Source organism: Engystomops pustulosus, chromosome 6 (genome assembly GCF_040894005.1).
Source record: "Engystomops pustulosus chromosome 6, aEngPut4.maternal, whole genome shotgun sequence".
Classification (NCBI taxonomy): domain Eukaryota; kingdom Metazoa; phylum Chordata; class Amphibia; order Anura; family Leptodactylidae; genus Engystomops; species Engystomops pustulosus.
This window is the reverse complement of record NC_092416.1, coordinates 170,961,436-170,988,489: the sequence shown is the minus strand read 5'-3', so window position 1 is coordinate 170,988,489 and position 27,054 is coordinate 170,961,436. Positions and strand designations below refer to the sequence as shown.

The 27,054-nt window shown below is 45.6% G+C and overlaps 2 protein-coding genes and 1 long non-coding RNA gene across 4 annotated transcripts in view; 2 read left to right on the top strand and 1 right to left on the bottom strand.

Annotated features, from left to right (window-relative positions):
* The first annotated feature begins 13,785 nt into the window (after positions 1–13,785).
* On the top strand, positions 13,786–23,070 carry RSAD1 (radical S-adenosyl methionine domain containing 1). The gene is made up of 9 exons (XM_072112372.1): positions 13,786–13,979; positions 14,331–14,464; positions 16,276–16,480; positions 16,598–16,963; positions 17,248–17,311; positions 19,537–19,684; positions 19,829–19,883; positions 20,296–20,399; positions 22,809–23,070. Exons 1-9 carry the CDS (start codon positions 13,884–13,886, stop codon positions 22,942–22,944), a joined length of 1,308 nt encoding a protein of 435 aa, XP_071968473.1. The 5' UTR covers positions 13,786–13,883; the 3' UTR covers positions 22,945–23,070.
* On the bottom strand, positions 19,666–25,519 carry LOC140064987 (uncharacterized). 2 transcript variants are annotated; one of them, XR_011847842.1, is made up of 3 exons: positions 24,989–25,519; positions 22,549–22,674; positions 19,666–20,364 (listed from the first exon to the last, which is right to left on the bottom strand). It is a non-coding gene; the product is annotated as an uncharacterized lncRNA (long non-coding RNA). The 2 variants fall into 2 exon arrangements; XR_011847843.1 differs by lacking the exon at positions 24,989–25,519 and adding an exon at positions 24,849–24,894.
* MYCBPAP (MYCBP associated protein) overlaps positions 24,989–27,054 on the top strand; it is a 28,495-nt gene continuing 26,429 nt past the window's right edge. The window contains exons 1-2 of the mRNA XM_072112371.1: positions 24,989–25,128; positions 25,804–25,934. Coding sequence (XP_071968472.1) covers positions 25,080–25,128; positions 25,804–25,934 — 180 coding nt within the window. The 5' untranslated portion in view covers positions 24,989–25,079. The remainder of the gene's footprint in view (positions 25,129–25,803; positions 25,935–27,054) is intronic.

Sequence of the window (27,054 nt, the reverse complement as noted above, 5' to 3'; positions counted from 1 at the left end):
CCAAAGCCATACTATGGATAGGTCGTTAGTAGTTGATCCATAGAGGTACCAAAGCCATACTATGGATGGGTCGTTAGTAGTTGATCCATAGAGGTACCAAAGCCATACTATGGATAGGTCGTTAGTAGTTCATCGTTAGAGGTACCAAAGCCATACTATGGATAGGTCGTTAGTAGTTCATCGTTAGAGGTAGTCCTAACTACAGAACAGCCCTGTTATGGGAATTGTATTGCACTGTCCCGATTGTGCGAGCCACAAGTGGTCTACTGTAAAGTGCTCATAGTGGCTAACAGTAGACCTAAATAAAGGCACTAATGGTTAACAAAGGCCTCATTTATATACAAATTGCTAGTTTACACCTAACGCGTTTCTGCATCCCAACATTTGCATTGGGATGCGTCCTCAGAGGTGCTATTTCTTATAGGATGGAATTCTTAGATAAATTGTAACATCCCTAGCATTCCCCCCCGCGGCATTGTAACAGGCCGTCACGCGGCCGCTACATGCTGGGGGTTTTAAATGGTTAACTCCGCCCCTTCCCGGGAACCGACGGTGGGGCGTATGTAAAACCCGGCTCCAAGTTGATCAGAAACTGATCCAACTAAAAGTCCGTCGCGTGCCAGGATCAGGATTACCCACCTTCTCCGGGTTCCTCGATCTGGATGACGCGCGGGACTAATTACACCAATGTGTCGCGTCACACCGCGTCACAGGGGCGCGACACATGGTGTCGCGTGAGTAGTCACATGATCGTTGGATCATGTGTCCTATTGCTATGGAGACGAAACATACAGGATTTCTCGTATATGGCAGGTAAGAGATGGAGTTGAATAGAAACGAAATGACGCTGAGTGCTAAATCAACAAAATTCACAGCCTATAAGACTCATTGATAGTATACATGGCCCACAGTAAGTCATATTGCAATAGTCGGAGGTTTGGAATCACTGATTCCATTATGTTGATGTTGGTATTGTATGGTTTGGGTAACAAGGTATTAATATGATGTACCCATACCAGCGTGATCCCAAGGGATATAAAATTATACCAGCGTGATACCAAGGGATATAATTTTATAGTTATTCATTAGGAGACAAAGAAGTGTATGAAGTTCAGGCATATGTTAATCTTAATGACCCGAATCAGGAGTCCAGTAATGGTGAAGAGGAAACCTCTTATATAAAGCAGGCATATGGGACATAGTCATTTAACCCTCTTGGTTTCACTGTGCCCAGAGTAAAGATCCATCGGGATTCCCTTTGGCACACCAATTTGTCATAGTCCCCACCTCTAGTTGGAGGGTTTACAATTTCTATACCCTGGAAACTGATCGTTTCTGGGCGTCCTTGGTGATGTTCCCAGACATGTCTCGCAATCGGGGTGTCTTGTTTATTGATGATATCTCTGATGTGTTCTCCTATCCTGGTACGTAACTCCCGGATTGTTTTCCCGACATATTGGATGGAGCAACTACAGGTAAGTAAATAGATCACCCCCGTGCTTCTGCAGGAGATAAACTTCTTGATGGAGAATGTTTTATCGGTGTTAGAACTGGAGAAGCTGGATCCTTCTCGAATGTATTTACAGTTCTGACATCTCTTGCATTTAAAAGTACCTAGAGAGGGTTTAGGAAGCCAGGTCGATTTTGTAATTGGCATGAGGTGACTATGTACCAGATTATCACCTAAATTTCTGCCTCTACGGAAAGTGATTTGTGGTACATCACCAATTGAATGGCCAATGTCTGGGTCTCGTTGGAGAATACCCCAGAACATTTGAAGGGTTTGTCGGACCATCTTGTGTCCTGCATCATAGGTCCCTATTATTCGGGTCTGGGATTCCGAAATGTTTCTTGGGCGAGGATTTAGCAGATCATTTCTATTTGTGCCAAGTGCATGTTGGTAAGCATTCCGTAATACCCAATCAGGGTAGCCCCGTTGGCGGAATCGCCGATGTAGATCATTTGAGGAAGAGATGAAATCTGGAAGGAGTGTGTTGTTCCTTCTAGCTCTCAAGAACTGACCTTTTGGTATGCCTTTTAACAGTGATTTGGGGTGATGGCTCTGCCACCGTAGCAGATTGTTTGTCGCTGTCGGTTTCCTGTACATATGGGTGGTTAGTAGGCCTACGTCTGATTTCTTAATAATCAGGTCCAGAAAGGTAATCTGATATTTTTGAAATTCTCATGTAAAATAGAGCCCTATTTCATTAATATTCAGACAGGCCACAAAGTCTTTGTACTCATCTGCAGTACCTTTCCATAGAATGAGCACATCGTATGAATCGTAGCCAAAGTGTTATGTTGTGGGTCCACTTGTCCATGTGTTCACTAAACACTACCTCCTTCTCCCACCAGCCCAGGAAGAGGTTTGCATATGTGGGAGCACATGGGCTCCCCATTGCAACCCCCCTGAGCTGGTGGAAGTATGTGCCATCAAACACAAATGTGTTATGCTCCAAGACGAATCGGAGAAGTTCTAGTGTAAATTTGTTGTGTTTATGGCTATCAGATGCTAAAGAAGTATTCTCAGACAAAGACCTACCTCCACCCACACAAAACTTAACTATTGCTAATGCATTTAGACAATTAACCAAAACCTATAAGGATCATTTAAGAGGCTGGTGGGAGGTTCAATCCTTGGAAACATACTTGAGAAATAACATCGTTCCAAGGGGCCTTCACATCAATTTAATACCATCTGCCAGGATAAGATCTCCAGCCCTATTAAAAAAGTGGGAAAAAGAATCTATAGATTCCTCCCTCCGCTTTATGAATCTCCTACTGGAGGAAGAAAAGATCAAATTAGCGTCTACAGATACGCAATTAAAAACCAGTATTGAAAACGCAAAAAAATTTTCAAATAATCCTGAATTCGAACGCAAGGAACAAATATTGCAGAATACTATTGAACGTTTCACTGCACAAATTAAAGAAAGGAAACACTTTCAATTCTGCAGAGATACTGTAGACTTTAAGGAAGGGAATATTCTGGATCTGAACCCCAAGGGAGACAATAGGGCCCCAGAATCAGAGATAGACATTACTTCGTCTGAAAACTATAACTCTGATAGTGATACCTCAGGCAGAGGCACCTCTAGAGGTAGAGGTAGACGTGGAGGTACCTCGAAACGAGGCGGGGGAAGAGGAACTAGAGGCACTGGCAGCAGCGATAGAGGGAGATCTCAAAAAGCAACTAGGGGGGGTTTTTTATCTCAGGACCCACCACCCCTGGAATACCAACTTCGGGGGCGGAAGGAAAATTGACAGGATACATGGCATCCCAAAGTGACAAGATGCAGATCATCAATTTGTCGACAAGAGCTCTCACAGCAGTTGAACATACAGTGCTCACAAGAGGTCTGTCATTTGTACCTACACCGTCATTCGATTTATTTACCTGGGTGAAAGACCTAAATCTTTTTTGTAGAAAGTTAAAATGGAAAAAATTCTTTCTACAACATGATAGACGCCAATGCCAAGAACTAGGCCTAGAACCCAGTGATCTTGACTGTCTGAGGATATTAGACAGTCTTCAGGAGGAAGGTGATAGACAATTGGGAGAGTGTCCTTTTACCAACTTTAGACCTAAATCAAAGAAATTTCCCCCTCTAAATGACAACACTCTGATCGACACCTTCTTGCAGTTGGTTACTGACCATCTGCAAAAACAGTATATTAACCAAGACCGATGTCATAACCTCTCGCGCGATGAATGGTGGGCTCTTAAAAATCTGGAGAAGGATGAGTCCATAATAATAATGCCTTCAGATAAAGGCGGTAATCTGGTTATTATGGATAGGGAACAGTACACTCTGATGAGCAAGAAAATTCTAAACGACAAATCGTGTTATAAGATCTTACCCTCAAACCCGAAAATGTCTCTTTTGAACAAATTGGAAGGGATACTTAAAGGGGCGCTTAGAGATAAACTGATTAGCAAAACAGAATATCAGTTCTTACTCCCACCACATCCCACTACTGCTACTTTTTACAGTACTCCAAAAGTACACAAAGGTCTAAATCCATTAAAAGGGAGACCTATTGTAAGCGGCATCAATAGTGTCACTCAAAACATTAGCATGTACGTTGACTATATCTTACGTCCATTCGTAGCTACACTGCCCTCGTACATCAAAGATACTATGGATGTACTGCGACGTCTTGAAGGCCTACAGCTGGACCCTGATGTAAACTTGGCCAGCCTGGATGTGGAAGCTTTATATAGCTCAATCCCACATGAAAAGGGATACCATGCGGTTGAGTCCTTCCTTAACACCAGGGACATCCAATGCCATAAACACAACAAATTTACACTAGAACTTCTCCGATTCGTCTTGGAGCATAACACATTTGTGTTTGATGGCACATACTTCCACCAGCTCAGGGGGGTTGCAATGGGGAGCCCATGTGCTCCCACATATGCAAACCTCTTCCTGGGCTGGTGGGAGAAGGAGGTAGTGTTTAGTGAACACATGGACAAGTGGACCCACAACATAACACTTTGGCTACGATTCATACGATGTGCTCATTCTATGGAAAGGTACTGCAGATGAGTACAAAGACTTTGTGGCCTGTCTGAATATTAATGAAATAGGGCTCTATTTTACATGAGAATTTCAAAAATATCAGATTACCTTTCTGGACCTGATTATTAAGAAATCAGACGTAGGCCTACTAACCACCCATATGTACAGGAAACCGACAGCGACAAACAATCTGCTACGGTGGCAGAGCCATCACCCCAAATCACTGTTAAAAGGCATACCAAAAGGTCAGTTCTTGAGAGCTAGAAGGAACAACACACTCCTTCCAGATTTCATCTCTTCCTCAAATGATCTACATCGGCGATTCCGCCAACGGGGCTACCCTGATTGGGTATTACGGAATGCTTACCAACATGCACTTGGCACAAATAGAAATGATCTGCTAAATCCTCGCCCAAGAAACATTTCGGAATCCCAGACCCGAATAATAGGGACCTATGATGCAGGACACAAGATGGTCCGACAAACCCTTCAAATGTTCTGGGGTATTCTCCAACGAGACCCAGACATTGGCCATTCAATTGGTGATGTACCACAAATCACTTTCCGTAGAGGCAGAAATTTAGGTGATAATCTGGTACATAGTCACCTCATGCCAATTACAAAATCGACCTGGCTTCCTAAACCCCCTCTAGGTACTTTTAAATGCAAGAGATGTCAGAACTGTAAATACATTCGAGAAGGATCCAGCTTCTCCAGTTCTAACACCGATAAAACATTCTCCATCAAGAAGTTTATCTCCTGCAGAAGCACGGGGGTGATCTATTTACTTACCTGTAGTTGCTCCATCCAATATGTCGGGAAAACAATCCGGGAGTTACGTACCAGGATAGGAGAACACATCAGAGATATCATCAATAAACAAGACACCCCGATTGCGAGACAAGTCTGGGAACATCACCAAGGACGCCCAGAAACGATCAGTTTCCAGGGTATAGAAATTGTAAACCCTCCAACTAGAGGTGGGGACTATGACAAATTGGTGTGCCAAAGGGAATCCCGATGGATCTTTACTCTGGGCACAGTGAAACCAAGAGGGTTAAATGACTATGTCCCATATGCCTGCTTTATATAAGAGGTTTCCTCTTCACCATTACTGGACTCCTGATTCGGGTCATTAAGATTAACATATGCCTGAACTTCATACACTTCTTTGTCTCCTAATGAATAACTATAAAATTATATCCCTTGGTATCACGCTGGTATAATTTTATATCCCTTGGGATCACGCTGGTATGGGTACATCATATTAATACCTTGTTACCCAAACCATACAATACCAACATCAACATAATGGAATCAGTGATTCCAAACCTCCGACTATTGCAATATGACTTACTGTGGGCCATGTATACTATCAATGAGTCTTATAGGCTGTGAATTTTGTTGATTTAGCACTCAGCGTCATTTCGTTTCTATTCAACTCCATCTCTTACCTGCCATATACGAGAAATCCTGTATGTTTCGTCTCCATAGCAATAGGACACATGATCCAACGATCATGTGACTACTCACGCGACACCATGTGTCGCGCCCCTGTGACGCGACACATTGGTGTAATTAGTCCCGCGCGTCATCCAGATCGAGGAACCCGGAGAAGGTGGGTAATCCTGATCCTGGCACGCGACGGACTTTTAGTTGGATCAGTTTCTGATCAACTTGGAGCCGGGTTTTACATACGCCCCACCGTCGGTTCCCGGGAAGGGGCGGAGTTAACCATTTAAAACCCCCAGCATGTAGCGGCCGCGTGACGGCCTGTTACAATGCCGCGGGGGGGAATGCTAGGGATGTTACAATTTATCTAAGAATTCCATCCTATAAGAAATAGCACCTCTGAGGACGCATCCCAATGCAAATGTTGGGATGCAGAAACGCGTTAGGTGTAAACTAGCAATTTGTATATAAATGAGGCCTTTGTTAACCATTAGTGTCTTTATTTAGGTCTACTGTTAGCCACTATGAGCACTTTACAGTAGACCACTTGTGGCTCGCACAATCGGGACAGTGCAATACAATTCCCATAACAGGGCTGTTCTGTAGTTAGGACCACCATACTAGTCCAACACTGCTGGCCAATGCCTGAAAAGTATCAATTGTTCACATAGGACTAGTCCTACATGTTTTAATGATTTCTATTAATAAAATTAGTATCGTCTTTTAAACGTTTCCAGTCAGGCAGGATCTTCTTATTGTTTTTTGCAATTCTAGTGAAACGTATACCTACCTATATCATAAGTGTGTTATTGTACTTAGAGGTACCAAAGCCATACTATGGATAGGTCGTTAGTAGTTCATCGTTAGAGGTACCAAAGCCATACTATGGATAGGTCGTTAGTAGTTGATCGGTAGAGGTACCAAAGCCATACTATGGATAGGTCGTTAGTAGTTGATCCATAGAGGTACCAAAGCCATACTATGGATAGGTCATTAGTAGTTCATCGTTAGAGATACCAAAGCCATACTATGGATAGGTCATTAGTAGTTCATCGTTAGAGATACCAAAGCCATACTATGGATAGGTCGTTAGTAGTTGATCGGTAGTGGTACCAAAACCACACTATGGATAGGTCATTAGTAGTTGATCGGGAGAGATACCAAAGCCATACTATGGATAAGTCGTTAGTAGTTGATTGGTGGAGTACCACACCCATACTATAGATAGGTCGTTAGTAGTTGATAACATGAGGTGCGTTTTCCATACTATTGATTGGTCATTAGTAGTTGATTGGTGTAGTTGTAACACCCTTATTACAGATGGGGAATTACCAGTTGTTTGTGGGGGTACCTTATCCTTAGGCTGGATTCACATTGTCCTTGATCACGCAACGAAGTGTTGGTTTTAATTACTATGAAGATCTCAAAGGGTTGACAAACTTCTGTTTGAGGGGTACAGATTTGAAAATGGAGTGAAACATAGGGGGTCTCTAATATTATATATTTAAAATCTTTAAAAACAATAATGATCCCTCAAACATCTCCATGAAAATACGGAAAACTGATGTTCGATTTGTAAGTCGCATGACCTCAAAATAAAATATCCAGACATTTTTAAAAATGATGAAAACCTTAATCAGACTTATGGGAACGGTTATATAGTAACTAATTTCGTTGTTAAAATTGTCTGAAAAGGAGCTAAAATTTATTTTACTTTTTTTAAAATAAATAAATGCAAAACATATCACACTCCAAACATTTTGGAGAATGTTTGTGGGAATATTCCAGAAGATCATGGGGCACATTTACTCACCCGTTCCTTGGCGTTCACAGAAAGTGCATTGTCCGTGTATAATGCCCTGTGCTGCAATTCACTAAGATCGTGCGCCCGATATCCTGCATGTGTCGCTTCCCTTCTCAGGTCCGCCGGAGTTCACCTTCTTCTTCCTGGTGCATGTAAGTGCTGATTCTTGCAACACAATTTGAAAGTTAAATCCTGCGCTCATTCCGAATCAGTCGGATCATCCGGCGGCACGTCCCCCAAATTTCTGTCGCATGGAAGCCAGTGCAGCCGCGCCACAATCCGATCACGTGCGACACAATCCCAGCACAGACACCAGTTAAATACCTGTCCAAGCTGCGCAAATCCCGAAACCGCCGAACAGTCCGATGAAAGTGCGATCCCCGACCCTTAGTAAATAAGCCCCGATATGCGATGTCAGACACTTGTCTGATGTTGTTGGGGGCTATAGCAAGTGCACAAGTCCGGGGCAGGAACACCCGGTCCATTCGCGATCCAGCGGCACGTTTTCTGCAGTGGATTCGGGTCTTCCGGCGATTCACTAAAGCAGTTCCTCTGCCGTCCACCAGATGTGGCTGCTGCGCTGAAGAGCATCGGAACGCACTGGAGTACACCGAGCCGGGCTGAGTGAAGGTAAGCGCGTGCCGAGCGACAATTTTTTATTTTTTTTTAAATGCGGCGTTTTTTCCAAATCCGTCGGGTTTTCGCTCGGCCACGCCCCCCGATTTTCGTCGCGTGCATGCCGGCACCGATGCGCCACAATCCGATCGTGTGCAACAAAAACCCCGGGGCAATACAGGGAAAATCGGCGCAAATTGGAAAGATTCGGGTAACACGTCGGGAAAACACGAATCGGGCCCTTAGTAAATGACCCCCTATATGTCTTGATAAGATAAGGGGCAGTGTTGTGCTTCTCGCATGGGTGTAGTCATCCCCATAAACCTTTGCTCGACCATAACAACCTTGTCAAGATCTGCTTCTTGGACATAGTCCAAAAATCCGCAATTTCAGATTTTATTTGTTGGTTTCCACTGTACATTTTTTGGAGCTCGTGTACAATGTACTACTGCCACCTAGTGGCACTAAAGAGCATGAAAATAAAAAAAAAATTGGGCAAAATAACTAAGTTTGACCATATTCCGACCAGTGGCGTAACTAGGAGAGGCTGGGCCCCATAGCAGATTTCTGCATGGGGCCCCCCCTTCCCCCCCCAAAAAATAGACATATGTAGGCTGCATTCACATAAACGTGTACACGCCAGGCTAGAGCCTGGCAGGCACACATCAGATGCGCTGGGTCGGTGATCGCGGCTCACCCCTCCCCTCTCCATAGAGTATAGAGCCGCATGGTCATTCATGCGGCCACGGCTCGAAACAGTGAGTACTCGTTGTGCTCACTGTACCGAGCCGAGGCACTATAGTCGCCTATGAGGGATGTATATCCGTCAGCAAATTGCAGCCAGATATACGTCCCCCATACGTTCTTGTGAATTGCCCCTACACAGACATATTTCTACAATTACACAAATTTATACACACCTTTATATACTTATATACACACACATAAAGTTCTACACGTGTATAGTTGCACCCATATACATACAAGTATACACACACATTTGTGCACTAATACAGAGTGTATACAAACTCACAGTATATACACTGACCATATATACACATGCAGTATAAAAAGACCAAATACACACATACTGCATATACATACAGAATATACACACATACAACAAATACACACACATTCAGTATATACAGCATATACATACATACTATATGCACAGCATATACAAAAACACACATACATATACATATATTTATATATATACACACAATAAATACAGCATTTGCATCTATGCATATATACACGCTATATTAATATATACAATATACACAGTATATACATATATACAATATACACAGTATATACATATATACAATATACACAGTATATACATATATACAATATACACAGTATGTACATATATACAATATACACAGTATGTACATATATACAATATACACAGTATGTACATATATACAATATACACAGTATACACATATATACAATATACACAGTATACACATATATACCATATACACAGTATACACATATATACCATATACACAGTATGTACATATATACAATATACACAGTATACACATATATACAATATACACAGTATGTACATATATACAATATACACAGTATGTACATATATACAATATACACAGTATACACATATATACAATATACACAGTATACACATATATACATTATACACAGTATACACATATATACAATATACACAGTATGCACATATATACAATATACACAGTATACACATATATACCATATACACAGTATGTACATATATACAATATACACAGTATACACATATATACAATATACACAGTATACACATATATACAATATACACAGTATACACATATATACAATATACACAGTATACACATATATACAATATACACATATATACAATATACACAGTATACACATATACACAATATACACAGTATACACAATATACATATATATATACACACAATATACACAGTATATACATATATATTTATACAATATACATATACAGACCGATAAATACATATGTATTTACTTACCTTTTAGGATGTGTAGGTGACCACCCGGCCGTGGCGTCAGGCGGTTGTTCCGGCGGGTGTTCGGGCAGGAGGGGGGGGGGTTATGGTTGTGCGCTCGGGCGGGGGAGGGGGTGCGTTCGCTGGGGCGGGAGGGAGAGGGCGATGCGTTCGCTGGGGCGGGAGGGAGAGGGCGATGCGTTCGCTGGGGCGGGAGGGAGAGGGCGATGCGTTCGCTGGGGCGGGAGGGAGAGGGCGATGCGTTCGCTGGGGCGGGAGGGAGAGGGCGATGCGTTCGCTGGGGCGGGAGGGAGAGGGCGATGCGTTGGCTGGAGCGGGAGGGAGAGGGGGGTGCGTTCGCTGGGGCGGGGGGCGTGGTCATCAACTGTGCCTCGCTATGCAGGGGGTAGGCGGGCCGCGGTTACCTGTGCCGGCGGACGGGGAAGGGACTGGGCGATCCAGGAGTTGAGGGTGGGCCAGGAGAGAGGTGGGCGGTAGCCGGAACACAGAGGGAGGGGCCCGGGGACACGATGTGCCAGGCACCTGGCAGTGCACTGCCGGACCACTTGGCAAAGCACTGACCACAGGGTCCGTGCATCCCCGGGCCCCTGAACCTCATGGGCCCCGTAGCAGCTGCTACGGCTGCTACGGCGGTAGTTACGCCACTGATTCCGACCCTTTTTGGCTGTATTTGTGGAAATTGCCCTGGAGCGTTACCAAAATTCTGGATCATTCTGGATTTTTTAGCTCTCGGCGTGACATGAGCCGTGCAAGGAGACGCCCAAGTGACTTCAGAAGTATAATTTAAATATGTTATGTATACAATCCCAGCAACCTCTGCAGCTCCATCTCCCTTACAAACCGGTCCCCAGCTCCTTCATCTGGCTCAATGGACAACATGACACGTAGCTGTGCATCACAGGGCACGTTCCTGGTTGTTGTTGCAAATCGGATTGCAGGACAATTCTACTTTTTTCTGATAAGACAAATGACTTCTCTTCCCATTGCTCTAGATACTACATGGCGGCTTTCAAGATGGCAGCAATGGACACAGCGCCTCACCCATTACTTGCTGGGGGATCAGATGTGTCATCTGATAAACAAAAGGGGAGTCCTGTGACTTTTGTCTGTACATCATGACATATTAATACAATATGCTCGAAACAATAAGATGGAAGAGACAGAATACAAAAATTTTAGTTTATTCACCGGTAAAATCAGAGATTTCGGAAATAATATTAAGTATAGTAAAATCTCACAGTACATAATCCTGTTCATTTTCACGGGAGTGTAAGGATGAAACATTCCCAACCATGACGGCTGAGCGGGAGGCTGACCCCACACACTCAATCCCAGTCCTAGGTCCGATGTCCACACAAAGGCTCCGCCAGATCAACAAAACGGATGTCTCCTTGTCTTAGTCTTCATAGCCCGGTGTCCACACAGAGAAGGTCTACCCATGGAAGTAGATGGCAAATACCAGCTTGGCCATCCACTTGCTTCTGAAAATAAGAGATGTGGAAATGATTCATCATCTGAAACCACCAAGCTCTGTGCCCAGGATTGTAACCATCAAGCTGGAAGGATCAGCATATGCACACGACTCACACCCCTTACACTTTTCCTCATTTTTAAACATTACTTACATGTAGTTTATTCATTTTTACGTAATGGAGCGACACCTCTCCAGCCTCTAGATGTGCAAAGATGAATGAAGGAACCTCCAGCCTCTAGATGTGCAAAGCAGGCAATGGTGGTCCTACAAAGTACTGACGCATGTATAATTTTCTTTCCCCTTACACTTTGTGTTGCTCTATCACATAAAATATCACTATAAAGCATTTAGGTTTGCGACTGTGACCTACAGAAAAGTTTTAGGTTATTTCTCTCCCCCCTGTAAGCAATAACATGTGCTGCCAATCACTCGTATGTTGTCTGCGCACCATCACGTGGCTCCTTGCGCGTGGTCCGTCTGTAGATGCAGCCAGACATGGGAGTTCACATTCTGCCACGGGTTTCCTCTTCTTATAGAGAGCGATCATGGAGGAAACAGGAACAGCCCCACGACACGTGGAAGAAATGTATCACCGGATCTGCTATTATTAATACTTCCTCTTCAATATTACAGGGAATTTTGACCACCAAAGCTGCAGCCAGTGTTGTGTCTAGAGAGATGTGTGATCACACCGCTCTGTATATTGTTAGTAGCAGCAGGACTGTGATACAAGGATTGTAGATTCTCACACTGCTGTGCTCTGAGCTCTCTGCATTATACTGCTCCATAGCCCTGATTGATGTGACTGCTGTAGTATTCAACCAGGAGCCTTCCACAGCTTTTACTCAGAGCACTGAGATAGGGCAGCTTCGTGCACAGAGCACAGCAGTGTGAGGACACACTCCTTGTGTAGTGCAAGAAGTTACAATATAAAAAATATATCAATTCAGAAAACTGATGCTACCACACAATAGGAGAAAGTGATTGCAAGGGATCTGACAGCTGGGAACCCCTATGATTGGAAGAATGGGGGGCTGAAATTTTCTCTGAAGTGCCCCATACTGAGTGCAGTACAGGTGTTCATGCGCAACCCCTGCTTCCAAATCACATATAGGGGCAGATTTACTTACCTGATCCTGCACGATCCCCGCTGTGCGTTGTCCGACGAGAATTAACTCTGCCGCTATTCACTAAGATCGTGCGCCCGATATCCTGCATGTGTCACTTCCCCGCTCAGGTTCGCTCAGGTTCTTCTTCCTGGTGCATGTAAGTGCATCGTCTTGCGACACAATTTTAAAGTTAAATCCTGCGCTCAGTCTGAATCCGCAGGTCGTCAGACTGCCACCCCCCCCCATTTCTGTTGCATGAAAGTCGGCGCGATTGCAGCAAAATCTGATCGCGTGCGACACAATCCCCTTCTAAATAACTGTCATAGCGCGAATCCCGAAAATTTCTAAAAGTCGATGAAAGTGCAAACCGTGGGACCCTCAGTAAATAAGCCCCATAGTGTTCATATACAGCACATATAGTATGTATAGCAGTTATATATAGCATGTATAGTGGTTATATACAGTACATACACCTTGTATAGAGGTTATATACACTACATATAGTTTGTATAGAAGTATATATATGTACACACACATAAACCCTGTATAGAGGTTTTATACACTACATATAGCATGTATAGATGTTATATATAGTACATACACTCTGTATAGAGGTTCTGTACACCAATATAGGATGTATAGAGGTTATATATAGTACATATACACTGTATAGAGGTAATATACACTACATACACCCTGAATAGAGGTTATATACAGTACATATATTCTGTATAGAGGTGCTTTACAGCAGTATAACCACGTTCCTGTGTACCCACAAGCCGCTATTCCCAGTCTCGTCCACTAGGGGGCCGGCCGGAAGTCCCGGCAGTGTGCGGCACTGTGTGCTGACACTGACATAACGCTGCGGTAATGCTGCGGCACTGTGCCGGTGTAAGCAGGAGGGTGTGCGGGGGCAGCAGGTCCTATAGCCAGGACGTGGAGGAGGCAGCAGCCGTTTATGTGCATGTGAGTGTCCTGTATATAGCACAGCAGAGGGTCTGCTGCAGTGTGTCTTCTGGCTGCTATCACAATATTTCTTCCACTGTTGTCACATTTTTAACGGGGTTTCACATTTTTCTCCATAAATGTGGAGTCAGGACAAGATGTATATGTAGTGGCCAGTGCATGTGATCATTGGCCTCATAAGTCATGTGACCGCCCTGCTGGTGAGGCCAGTGACTGCAGCGCCCTGTAGTCTCCTCAGTATCAGGCGGGTGCATCCTGCTTATCAGATTGTCTGATATTAATATTAAGATCCTGGAAACCCCTCTGAAATTTAGTAATGTGGTGTTGACATGTCCCGTCCTCTCCCCGCAGTGGCCGTACTGTGAGAAGCGCTGCACGTACTGCAACTTCAACAAGTACATCGCCCGCTCTGACAATGAGGAAGCCGTCCGCTCCTGCCTGGTGCGAGAAGCTCGCACTCTAATCCAGCTCAGCCAGGTGCGCAGGTGAGACAGAGGTGACCCAAAATCCATCTGGGTAGTAATCCATTATGTTCAGCGAGAAGTACAACCGAATGACAAGGCCAATCACCTCCGAATCTTGTCCGTCTCTCCTCATCCTCCTCCGCTGTCTCTCCATGAAACCCCTGTTCTGGTCTGTCTCTTCCCCTTCTCTTTCACAGGAGGCTTTTCACTCCTGTCTGTCTGTCTTTCCCCATCCTCTTCTGCAGTCTCTCTATCACTCTTTGCTATGGCCTCTCTCTCTCCTCTGCAGTCTCTTCAACACTCTCAACTATGGTCTGTCTCTTCTTCTCCACCTATATAGTGTCTCCTTCATCTTCTGGTATGGTCTCTCTCCTCCTGCTGCTCTGCAGTCTATCTCCGCCTCTGGAGTCTCTTTGCTCTGGTCTGAGTCCTCACATCCTTCTCTGCAGTCATCTCTTCATCAACCTCTGCTATGCTGTATTTTTCTAACTCCACTGAAGTCTCTCCATGAGCCTCTGCTATGTTCTGTCTCTTCTTATCCATCTCTACAGTTCTCTGCTCCTCCTCTGCAGTTCTCTGCTCCTCCTCTGCAGTTCTCTGCTCCTCCTCTGCAGTTCTCTGCTCCTCTTCTGCAGTTCTCTGCTCCTCTTCTGCAGTTCTCTGCTCCTCCTCTGCAGTTCTCTGCTCCTCTTCTGCAGTTCTCTGCTCCTCCTCTGCAGTTCTCTGCTCCTCCTCTGCAGTTCTCTGCTCCTCTTCTGCAGTTCTCTGCTCCTCCTCTGCAGTTCTCTCCTCCTCCTCCTCTGCAGTTCTCTGCTCCTCTTCTGCAGTTCTCTGCTCCTCTTCTGCAGTTCTCTGCTCCTCTTCTGCAGTTCTCTGCTCCTCTTCTGCAGTTCTCTGCCCCTCCTTGCAGTCTCTCCTCCTCCTCTGCAGTTCTCTCCTCCTCCTCTGCAGTTCCTTCCTCCTCCTCCTCTGCAGTTCCTTCCTCCTCCTCCTCTGCAGTTCCTTCCTCCTCCTCCTCTGCAGTTCCTTCCTCCTCCTCCTCTGCAATTCCTTCCTCCTCCTCCTCTGCAGTCTCTCCTCCTCCTCCTCTGCAGTCTCTTCTCCTCCTCCTCTGCAGTCTCTCCTCCTCCTCCTCTGCAGTCTCTCCTCCTCCTCCTCTGCAGTCTCTCCTCCTCCTCCTCTGCAGTCTCTCCTCCTCCTCCTCTGCAGTTCTCTGCTCCTCTTCTGCAGTTCTCTGCTCCTCTTCTGCAGTTCTCTGCCCCTCCTCTGCAGTTCTCTCCTCCTCCTCCTCTGCAGTTCTCTCCTCCTCCTCCTCTGCAGTTCTCTCCTCCTCCTCCTCTGCAGTTCCTTCCTCCTCTGCAGTTCCTTCCTCCTCTGCAGTTCCTTCCTCCTCCTCCTCTGCAGTTCCTTCCTCCTCCTCCTCTGCAGTTCCTTCCTCCTCCTCCTCTGCAGTTCCTTCCTCCTCCTCCTCTGCAGTTCCTTCCTCCTCCTCCTCTGCAGTTCCTTCCTCCTCCTCCTCTGCAGTCTCTGCTCCTCCTCCTCTGCAGTCTCTCCATCACCTCCTGTTCCCAGAAGTTAAATAATATTGTACTTGTAAGGTAAAGGGGTTGTTCCAAAATTACAATTCAGAATAGATCCTCAGGATCCAGAATATCAATAGAGCTCTAGTCATGTATGTGTAGTGGTGCTCTGTTCACTCTCTATGAGTCAGCACTCCATCCAAACATGGGATTTGAGATCTTATTTCTGTGACTCCCCTTTAAGCAGCTCTTTGAAATTTGTGAAGAGGTTAATGAAGATGTCTTCTTTTGTCCATGTCTTCTTACACATAGGGTAACCTCAGTATTTTTTGGTGGGGGCACCCCGAGTCTCGCCAGCCCGTCCACCATAGGCGCTGTGTTGGAGGAGATCTCTAAGTATGCGTCTTTACCACAAGATGCTGAGATCAGCTTGGAGGCCAATCCTACATCATTGGGGGAGAGCAGACTCCAGGGCTTCCGGGATGCCGGGGTGAATCGGCTCTCAGTTGGTGTCCAGGTAAGTACATTATACCGCCATCTGGTGATGATGAGATGTCCACCTGTGGATCCGGGACTTGCTCCTCTCCATCTGGTCATACGTGGTCACTCAGTTTGGTAATTCTCTTCTCCTAAGTCCCTGGATGACGGTGACCTCATGCTCCTCGGAAGGACACACATGGCCTCGGATGCTCTCCGCACAGTAGAGGAAGCCCGGAGGATCTTCCCTGGTAGGACGTCAGTGGATGTCATGTTTGGTCTTCCCGGTCAGAACTTGGCCTCATGGCACAGCACGTTACACAGGATCCTGGAACACTGCGACGACCACGTATCTCTCTATCAGCTCACCCTGGAGAGGGGAACACTGATGTTTAAATGGAAGGAGAAAGCACAAGTCACTTTTCCTGATCAAGAACTTACGGCCCAGATGTATGAGGACGCCAGGTCCATCCTACGAGGAGCGGGATTCCGTCAATATGAAGTATCCAATTTTGCCAGAAATGTGAGTATTTCTACAATGGTTATGAAACATTGTTACTAATCTGTCTGTCAGTGTGTCTTGTATGTGTCTCCATGTATGGCTTTCATCTACATAAGACCTAGTGGACTAAAAAGGACAACTACTCTCATCATCACTTGGTCCCTGATCAAGGTTTTACTTGAAATTGCATATATGAGTCTAGTGTAAATAATTAACATTTTATGTATTATAAGAAATTGATGTATATAGTTTTTAGGGGTTTTTTTTGTATTTGAACCTTTTCTCTTACTTTTTACCTTTTGTAGGGTGCAGTGAGCACCCACAACCTCTCATACTGGCTTGGAAAGCAATACATTGGAATAGGACCAGGTAAGGAAATCCCAAAGCTAAGGGGTTAACATGAGTATCAGTGGGGATCTACCTGCTGAGACCCCCACTGATCATGAGCACAGGGGGTCACATTCCCGCTAATTGATGGATTGGCATGGAGACACATCCATGACCTGCCGCTTCATTTATTAGCGGTGGACCCCATTTCTTGAGATCGGGAAGGTACCAGCAGTAGGACCCCCTTAGGGGGATAAAAATCAAACTTTGTTCAAGCTTTTTAACTACATTTCGCCTCTCTCCACAGAAAGGGGATAACTATATGGAGTTTGGGGGTCTGAACCCTTGTGTCGTGCTGTTCCTCTGTTATTCCTGCTAGAAGCTTTTTTTTTAAAGGAAACCTACCACCACGGATCTACCGGATCTATCCTCCTACACGCATATCTTTGCAAGCGCAGTAGCTCCGGCTTCGGAGTAGTGAACGTGCAGCCGGGGGCCTGCACTCTGCGCACCGAAGATATGCGGGTAGGGAGATCAAGGAGGCTACTGGGGGGGTGGAGTAGCCGTGCCGTGTAGCCTCCGCTCCGTCTACTCCACACCCCAGTAGCCTCTTTAGAAATTTAGCATACTAGGGCAATAAAATTTATAAAAGATATGGGGGACGTGAGGATAAGCCCTTAAAAGGACTATCCTCACGTACAATAGAGGTACCTACCACCCGATCTACCTTAATAGGTAGATCTGTGGTGGTAGGTTTCCTTTAAATAAATTGATGACTTGGTGTTACCATTCCCCTTATGAAAGTCTTATGATCACAGCAGTGATTGGACAGTGTGCAGCATCACGCTCCCTACTGGTAACACCCAGTGCTCGTTTTATTTATAATATTTATGGGAGGAATAACAGAGGAACAGCTGAGTTCTTGAGGGGTTACGTACAATATAGGCTTCGTGTGTAATTTCGAACAGATGTAATAAGGGAGTGTAACTCTATGGTCTGTCTCTTCTCCTCCTCTGCAATCTCTCCATCATCCTCTGCTCTTTCTATCCTCCTCCTCTGCAGTCTCTCCATCAGCCTCTGCTCTGGTCTGTCTCTGCTCCTCCTCTGCAGTCTCTCCATCAGCCTCTGCTCTGGTCTGTCTCTGCTCCTCCTCTGCAGTCTCTCCATCAGCCTCTGCTCTGGTCTGTCTCTGCTCCTCCTCTGCAGTCTCTCCATCAGCCTCTGCTCTGGTCTGTCTCTGCTCCTACTCTGCAGTCTCTCCATCAGCCTCTGCTCTGGTCTGTCTCTGCTCCTACTCTGCAGTCTCTCCATCAGCCTCTGCTCTGGTCTGTCTCTGCTCCTACTCTGCAGTCTCTCCATCAGCCTCTGCTCTGGTCTGTCTCTGCTCCTACTCTGCAGTCTCTCCATCAGCCTCTGCTCTGGCCTGTCTCTGCTCCTACTTTGCAGTTTCTCCATCAGCCTCTGTTCTGGTCTGTCTCTGCTCCTACTCTGCAGTCTCTCCATCAGCCTCTGCTCTGGCCTGTCTCTGCTCCTACTTTGCAGTTTCTCCGTCAGCCTCTGTTCTGGTCTGTCTCTGCTCCTACTCTGCAGTCTCTCCATCAGCCTCTACTCTGGTCTGTCTCTGCTCCTCCTCTGCAGTCTCTCCATCACCCTCTGCTCTGGGCTGTCTCTGCTCCTACTCTGCAATCTCTCCATCAGCCTCTGCTCTGGTCTGTCTCTCCTCCTCCTCTGCAATCTCTCCATCACCCTCTGCTCTGGGCTGTCTCTGCTCCTCCTCTGCAGTCTCTTCATCACCCTTCACTTTATACCATTATTGATCTCAAGAACTGGGGTCCCCTTTCCACTAATGACTGAAGCTTGTTGCACTTTGGCACGACTGACCCTTCATCTCCCTGGTATCCTCTGTCGCAGGGGAGTCTAGAGACCACCTCATACAGGCAGTCCCCGGGTTATGTACTATATAGGCTCTGTAAATTCAATTTGTAAGTTAGAACAGATACTTTTAGTAAGTGTAATCCCAGCCAAATTATTTTTTGGTCCCTGTGACAATTGGATCTTAACAATTTTGGGTTGACAAGGGAACAAGGATTAACAATAAAACTTCATTACAGACACTTTATAGTTGATCATTGTTGCCTGGGGCTTCAGTTTAGTACATTTCCAGCATCCAGAGATCACAGTGGAGAGAGGTCCGTCTGTAACTAGAGGTTGTCTGTAAGTCTGGGGACGCTTATAGTAGTGTTATGTGTTTGTCATACTGTATACAGGAGCCCATGGGAGGTTCATCGTCCGCACCGATCAGGGTAAACGCAGACAAGCCCGAATTCAGACCCTGGAACCAGAACCCTGGATGAAGGAGGTGATGAGTAACGGTCACGGCACCCGGAAAGTGATGGAGCTGAGTGACTATGAGATGTGGGTATTATACTCCTTGCTTTACACTGCAGCTCTGAATTATTTAGTCCGTAACATTTCACATCTGGATAGTGAATTTTGTGTATTTCACTGTGTAAGAGCGGTCGGTGCGGTCTCTAACACTCCGGACTTTCTTATTTCCAGTTTATCAGAACTTCTAGTACTGGGATTACGGACAGACATTGGTGTTTCACATAAGGTAAGGAAATGCAGAGATTACACGGATGACATGACTGAGCTGCCTATACACCGTACATAGTAGCCAAACACTTTGTCTAACAGCTACTCCTCCAGATCCCCCCATGTACATGCACCCTCGGCTCAGTGGAGCATGCAAGTGTCCTGAATATGAAAGTAAGGCCACACTAGACTCTTCTATTCATATATCTTCACTGAAGGCAGAAAGGATAAGACGTGACACAGAAGCAGAACCGTCAATGAGGACCCTAAATTTAGTTATTTACATATTTAGTGATGACCTTGAATGTAGTAATCCTGACTGTTCTCACCCGTGACCTAAGACCAGGATGATGAAACTTCACCACTAGCAGAATGTATTTTCATACTTGTTGAAAGTTAAGTTTCTGTTTTTCTACTTCCCCATTGGGCAGCGCTGGAACGATCTCGCCCCGACGTTCGGCTTACACGGCTTGTTCAAAGCATCGCAGGAACTGAAGGATCTACAGGAGGAAGGATTATTGGTGTTAGATGAGGAGTAAGTGTGAAAATCAGAAAGGAGAAAATAGAAGGGGATTGAGCTATGTCCCAGACACCGAGTAAGGACCTGCACTCCCAGCATCATAGAGCAGACTATGGAAGGGGATGTATGTGATTGAGCTATGTCCCAGACACTGTGTAAGGACCTGCACTCCCAGCATCATAGAGGAGATTATGGAAGGGGTTGTATGTGATTGTGCTAAGTCCCAGACACTGTGTAAGGACCTGCACTCCCAGCATCCTAGAGGAGACTATGGAAGGGGTTGTATGTGATTGTGCTATGTCCCAGACACTGTGTAAGGACCTGCACTCCCAGCATCCTAGAGGAGACTATGGAAGGGGTTGTATGTGATTGTGCTATGTCCCAGACACTGTGTAAGGACCTGCACTCCCAGCATCATAGAGGAGATTATGGAAGGGGTTGTATGTGATTGAGCTATGTCCCAGACACTGTGTAAGGACCTGCACTCCCAGCATCCTAGAGGAGACTATGGAAGGGGTTGTATGTGATTGTGCTATGTCCCAGACACTGTGTAAGGACCTGCACTCCCAGCATCATAGAGCAGACTATGGAAGGGGTTGTATGTGATTGTGCTATGTCCCAGACACTGTGTAAGGACCTGCACTCCCAGCATCATAGAGCAGACTATGGAAGGGGTTGTATGTGATTGAGCTATGTCCCAGACACTGTGTAAGGACCTGCACTCCCAGCATCATAGAGCAGACTATGGAAGGGGTTGTATGTGATTGTGCTATGTCCCAGACACTGTGTAAGGACCTGCACTCCCAGCATCCTAGAGGAGACTATGGAAGGGGTTGTATGTGATTGTGCTATGTCCCAGACACTGTGTAAGGACCTGCACTCCCAGCATCATAGAGGAGATTATGGAAGGGGTTGTATGTGATTGAGCTATGTCCCAGACACTGTGTAAGGACCTGCACTCCCAGCATCCTAGAGGAGACTATGGAAGGGGTTGTATGTGATTGTGCTATGTCCCAGACACTGTGTAAGGACCTGCACTCCCAGCATCATAGAGCAGACTATGGAAGGGGTTGTATGTGATTGTGCTATGTCCCAGACACTGTGTAAGGACCTGCACTCCCAGCATCATAGAGCAGACTATGGAAGGGGTTGTATGTGATTGAGCTATGTCCCAGACACTGTGTAAGGACCTGCACTCCCAGCATCATAGAGCAGACTATGGAAGGGGTTGTATGTGATTGAGCTATGTCCCAGACACTGTGTAAGGACCTGCACTCCCAGCATCACAGAGCAGACTATGGAAGGGGTTGTATGTGATTGAGCTATGTCCCAGACACTGTGTAAGGACCTGCACTCCCAGCATCATAGAGCAGACTATGGAAGGGGTTGTATGTGATTGTGCTATGTCCCAGACACTGTGTAAGGACCTGCACTCCCAGCATGATAGAGGAGATTATGGAAGGGGTTGTATGTGATTGAGCTATGTCCCAGACACTGTGTAAGGACCTGCACTCCCAGCATCATAGAGGAGATTATGGAAGGGGTTGTATGTGATTGAGCTATGTCGCAGACACTGTGTAAGGACCTGCACTCCCAGCATCATAGAGCAGACTATGGAAGGGGTTGTATGTGATTGAGCTATGTCCCAGACACTGTGTAAGGACCTGCACTCCCAGCATCATAGAGCAGACTATGGAAGGGGTTGTATGTGATTGAGCTATGTCCCAGACACTGTGTAAGGACCTGCACTCCCAGCATCATAGAGCAGACTATGGAAGGGGTTGTATGTGATTGTGCTATGTCCCAGACACTGTGTAAGGACCTGCACTCCCAGCATCATAGAGCAGACTATGGAAGGGGTTGTATGTGATTGAGCTATGTCCCAGACACTGTGTAAGGACCTGCACTCCCAGCATCATAGAGCAGACTATGGGAGGGATTGTATGTGATTGAGATGCAGGACATACGGGCCGTAACATGGGGAAAGATAGGACATGGATAGGACATGTTCTATATTTTTCCCGTATATTTTTACTCTGTGCGGACATACGTTCGTCTGAATGCAGCCTAAGTTGTCTGGGGGTGGGTGATCATAGGGGAACCAAATGTTAGGACCCCCAACAATTGACAGATTAGGGGTCCACAAGCCTGCGACTTCTATGACCATCTCATTCTGTAATCCATCTTGGAGGTCCCATAAAAGTCAGTGATCTGTTGATTGCTGTTGGACCTCTTGGATGGTTTGGAGGCCATGTCAATCCTGGGAGCCATCGGCAGATGACTGGGAAGCCTAAGGGAACCACAAAGTCGGATTAGGATAAATGTCTAATAATGATAAACACTTGAACATTTAAGGGATTTTATCTACAGAAAAGTGTTAGCACATGATACAAGTATCTGACTCTCTTTCTGTCTTCGGTTTAGGGGTCTCCGCTGCTCTGGGAGGGGGCTTGCAGTGTTAGACAGTCTCCTGCTGCCAATCTTAAACCAGTTACAAGACTCTTGGGCTCAGTCGGAGAAGATACAACCTCATCAGCCACAGCCGACAGCGCAGAAGTGATGCCACTGCCGGATCCCGTGTTTTATCTGGAATAGAATACTAGGACTATGCAACGACTGCACAAACTTTTGTAACTTTTGAAAAGTCCTATGTATATTACTGAATAAATTTTTTTTATCTACTTCATATGTTGCATAACAGGATCCCTGGACTGATCCATTATATATATATTTTTTTTTTTAAACAACATTTTATTTGTCTCGGCACATATACACATGCTGCATCCTATATACAATGGGTAAGGCTCAAGTACAATTTCTACATCATATACAGCGTTTATCTGTCTAGTTAGATCAAGTACAATTCGACTGATACAAAGGAATTGCTTCCAAAACCAAATCTGTGGCCTGCATGTAGAGAAATCTTCATTTTTATTTAAATGCAGATGAGTATCTCAGAGCACCATGGGTCTAGCTGTGCGGTTCGGTGCACTGTAGGCGCGGTTGTATGTTTCGGTGCACCTCTGGACATGGCTGTAAGATTCAGCACAGCCCTGGGCGCAGCTGTGCAGTTCCACGCACCATGGACGTGGCTGTTGCAATTTGGTGCACCGCGGACGTGGCTGTGAGGTTTGGTGCACCGCGGACGTGGCTCTGAGGTTTGGTGCATTCCCTTTTTGCCCAGTGTTACAACTGTGTACCTCCTGCCCTAAAATCTCAGTAATACACCTATGTCATTAGGCTACATTCACACTAACGAGTGCCCGTTTGGCACGCTGGAGAGGAGGGGTGTCCCCTCCCTTCTCCATAGAGATGCACTTGGGGAAAGATGGGGCATGTCCTAGCTTTTCCCAGTGTACAGAACCGCAAGTGTGCTGCATCGTATCAATCCGTTCGCCCATTGCTGTCTATGGAGGACATATGTACGGCCGCAATCTTACGGCTGTATATACTTCCCCCGTATGTCCATGTGAATGAACCCATAAGCTGCATTTACACTACCGTATTGGGGGATGTATGGACAATGGCAATGGACACGGTGCTGTACCACTACGTACACGGGGAAGAAATAGGACTTGTCCTATATATCTCAGTGCACGTGGCCGTGCATCTCTATAGAGAGGGCAGGGGTCCCCACAGCCAGGCTATGCATACGTTGGTGTCAATGAAGCCTTAGCTGAAGTTTAAAACTTAATAAAAATGTCTCCAAAAACACTGGAACTTTATTTTTTTGTTGCCGGGATAGTAAAATAACATTAGTCACTGGCTAAATGACACTTGTCTTCACTGGCGCCAATCCAGCACAAGACCTTGTTCATGTCACCAGGAGCACGGCAGCCAGTCACCGGCCTCAGCGGCGACCAGTGGATCAGTGTATTGTAACTGCTGAGGCCAGTAAGTCACTTGCACATCTTTTAGCCAATATAAAGCCTTTTGTATTTCCTTACTAGGATGTATCATGGTAACAGAGGGACCCCCCTGTATTAGGGTCATGCCACACGTGGCGTTTTGAGCCTGTTTTGGACCGTTTTTAAGCAGTCCGTTAAAAAACGCAGGCATTTTTGATCGGTTTTACCAATTTTCTTAATTAAAACTGGTCAAAAACGGATGCATTTTCAAAAAACGCATGCGTTTTTGGACGGCCTGCTTAAAAACGGACCAAAAACAGGTCTCAAAACGCCATGTGTGGACTCACCCTAAGTTAGGGGCTCATGTGCTGCTTTTTAGACTCATAGGGGAGATATATCATAAGTGTCTGAGGTAAAACTGTGCTACTTCCCAATGACAACCAATCAGAGCTCAGCTTTCATTTTGTACACAGCTGTGGGAAAATGAAAGCCGAGCTTTGATTGGCTGCTATGGACAACTAGAACAGTTTTACCTCAGTCACTGGTGATAATTCTCCCCCATATATTTTATATACAGCTCTGTATAATACTAATAGTAAATGTAGGAAGCCATGACCTCTGTCTCTTTGCCCCTCCAGAACCCCCTCTAGCTATGCGGGGGCGCGCACGCGGGGAAAAACAAACAAACATACGACGCGTATGTTTGTTTGTTTTTCCCCGCCGGCGCCTCTAGGGGGCGCGCACGCACAGACTCACGGTTCTTGTAGTCCGTGCAAGCGGGTGGGCGGGGCCTCTCTACGGCTGACTTGTTTACCGGTACCATGGTTACACTTTCTCCAGGAACAGCATGGCGAACAAGCCTGGGAAGAGAGAGTCTCGGACCCGTACTCCTACAGGTGATCTAATCTGTGGCTGAGCGTGCTAGTGACCAGAAGCTACTACCTATAGGATGGGGATGGAGGGTGCTGGGTATTTCCCTTGGATTCTTGTACCAAATGTGCATCCAGAACATGCGATTGGTGTGAGATCCGGATGTCAGACCTTCTCCAATCACATACATGGAGTCCGGAAAACTCCTTTAACTCTGCCACCACCTTAAATATTGATTTGCTGCAGGTGTAATCAAGATTTAGTAAAATCCCAATCACTATACAGCGCCATACATTGAATAGTGGCCGTACTTGGTATTGCAGCTCGGCCACATTCACTCACAATGACGGATTTTCATCTATACGTTAAAAACTACATTTCCCATGATGCCCCAAGGCGGCTAATCCACCAGCTGCGCATGCGTAACAGCTGCCGAGTCACAAGCGCAGGTACTGATTAGTAATCCAGCCCAATCTGTGGCATAAATTGGTAGATAACGTATGAATGTATGTGACCAACAAAACATTATAAATCATACAAGTGAATGGGACTGAGCTGCAATACCGGGCACAGCCACTGCACGGTGTTTGGCGCTATCCCTAGGGTATGATAATCGTCTTACATTGCTTCATGGCTTCACATATCTACAACACGTCTGATGTAGCTCCAGTTTTTATGAAGACAAATCTCTTACGTTGCAGACAAGAAGAAGTTGAAGGGGTCGGAGCAGTCGTCCTCACCCGTAGCGGAGCAGACGGAGCCCACCCTAAGCAGGGTGCTTAAAGGGGATGAGATCCTGGCTCTGGCTATCAAACTCGAGGATCTGGAGAAGGTATTTTTCACTCTCCGCCTTTAAAAATCTACAACTTTATTTTTCCATGTAGACATATTAGTGACGGTATTTAATATTCCATGCCGTGTACTGGGAAGCGGGAAAAAAATTCCAAATGCAGTGACATTGGTGAAAAAACGCATTTGCAACATATTCTTGTGGGCTTGGATTTTACGAGTCGGTGCGATTACGGGGATACCAAATTTATATAGGTTTTAGAATGTTTTCATACATTTACAAAAAAGAAAACCTGTACAAAAAAAATAAATCTTTTTTCTGCTTTAATATTTCGGTGTACGGTGTATGGTGTAATTTTTTGCGGGATGAGCTGACGTTTTCAATGCTACCATTTTGTGGACTGTACGGCCTTTTGCACACTTTAAGTAAAAAATTTTTATATGTTGCAAAATGGCGAAAAAGTGCCATTTTGGACATTTGGGCGCTATTTTCCATTAAGGGGTTAAAAAGCCGGGAAGAACCGTTATTATATTTTGATAGAGCGGACATTTTGGGATGCGGTGATACCAAACATGCTTGTGATTTTTTTTACTGTTTATTTAATTTTATATAAGTTCTAGGGAAAGGCGGTAATTTGAATTTCTTTCTTTTAACTTTTTTTTAAATTTATATTTTTAGTATTTTTCAGACCCCCTGGGGTTGTTTAACCCTAAGTTGTCTGATTGATCGTACCATAGACTGCCATACGTGGCAGTAAATGGGGATTTTACTGATCATGTATTACAACGTGCCACTGGCTCATTGTAACGATTGATCAGAAACTATACAGCCTCGACAATAAGTCAAGATGGCGGCGCCCAGAGCAGCTGGATTTTTACTGTTGGCTCCCGCGATCGGTGCTGGCGACAATTGTGGGTGTTACTGGTGGGTGTTGGCTGCTATCACCTTGTATGGAGAGGGCTCAGCCCATGAGCCCTCTCCATACAGCCGCAGCCGATGTGTGACATATTAATACGTAACACGTCGGTAAGGGTTTATATATTGAAATAGACCTAAGACCAAACCTCCAAAATGAATCGGACTCCTAAAACGTAATTAGACACTAGACCCAGGGGGGTAACTACAGTGGTAGCAGCCATAGCAACCGCTATGGGGCCCACAG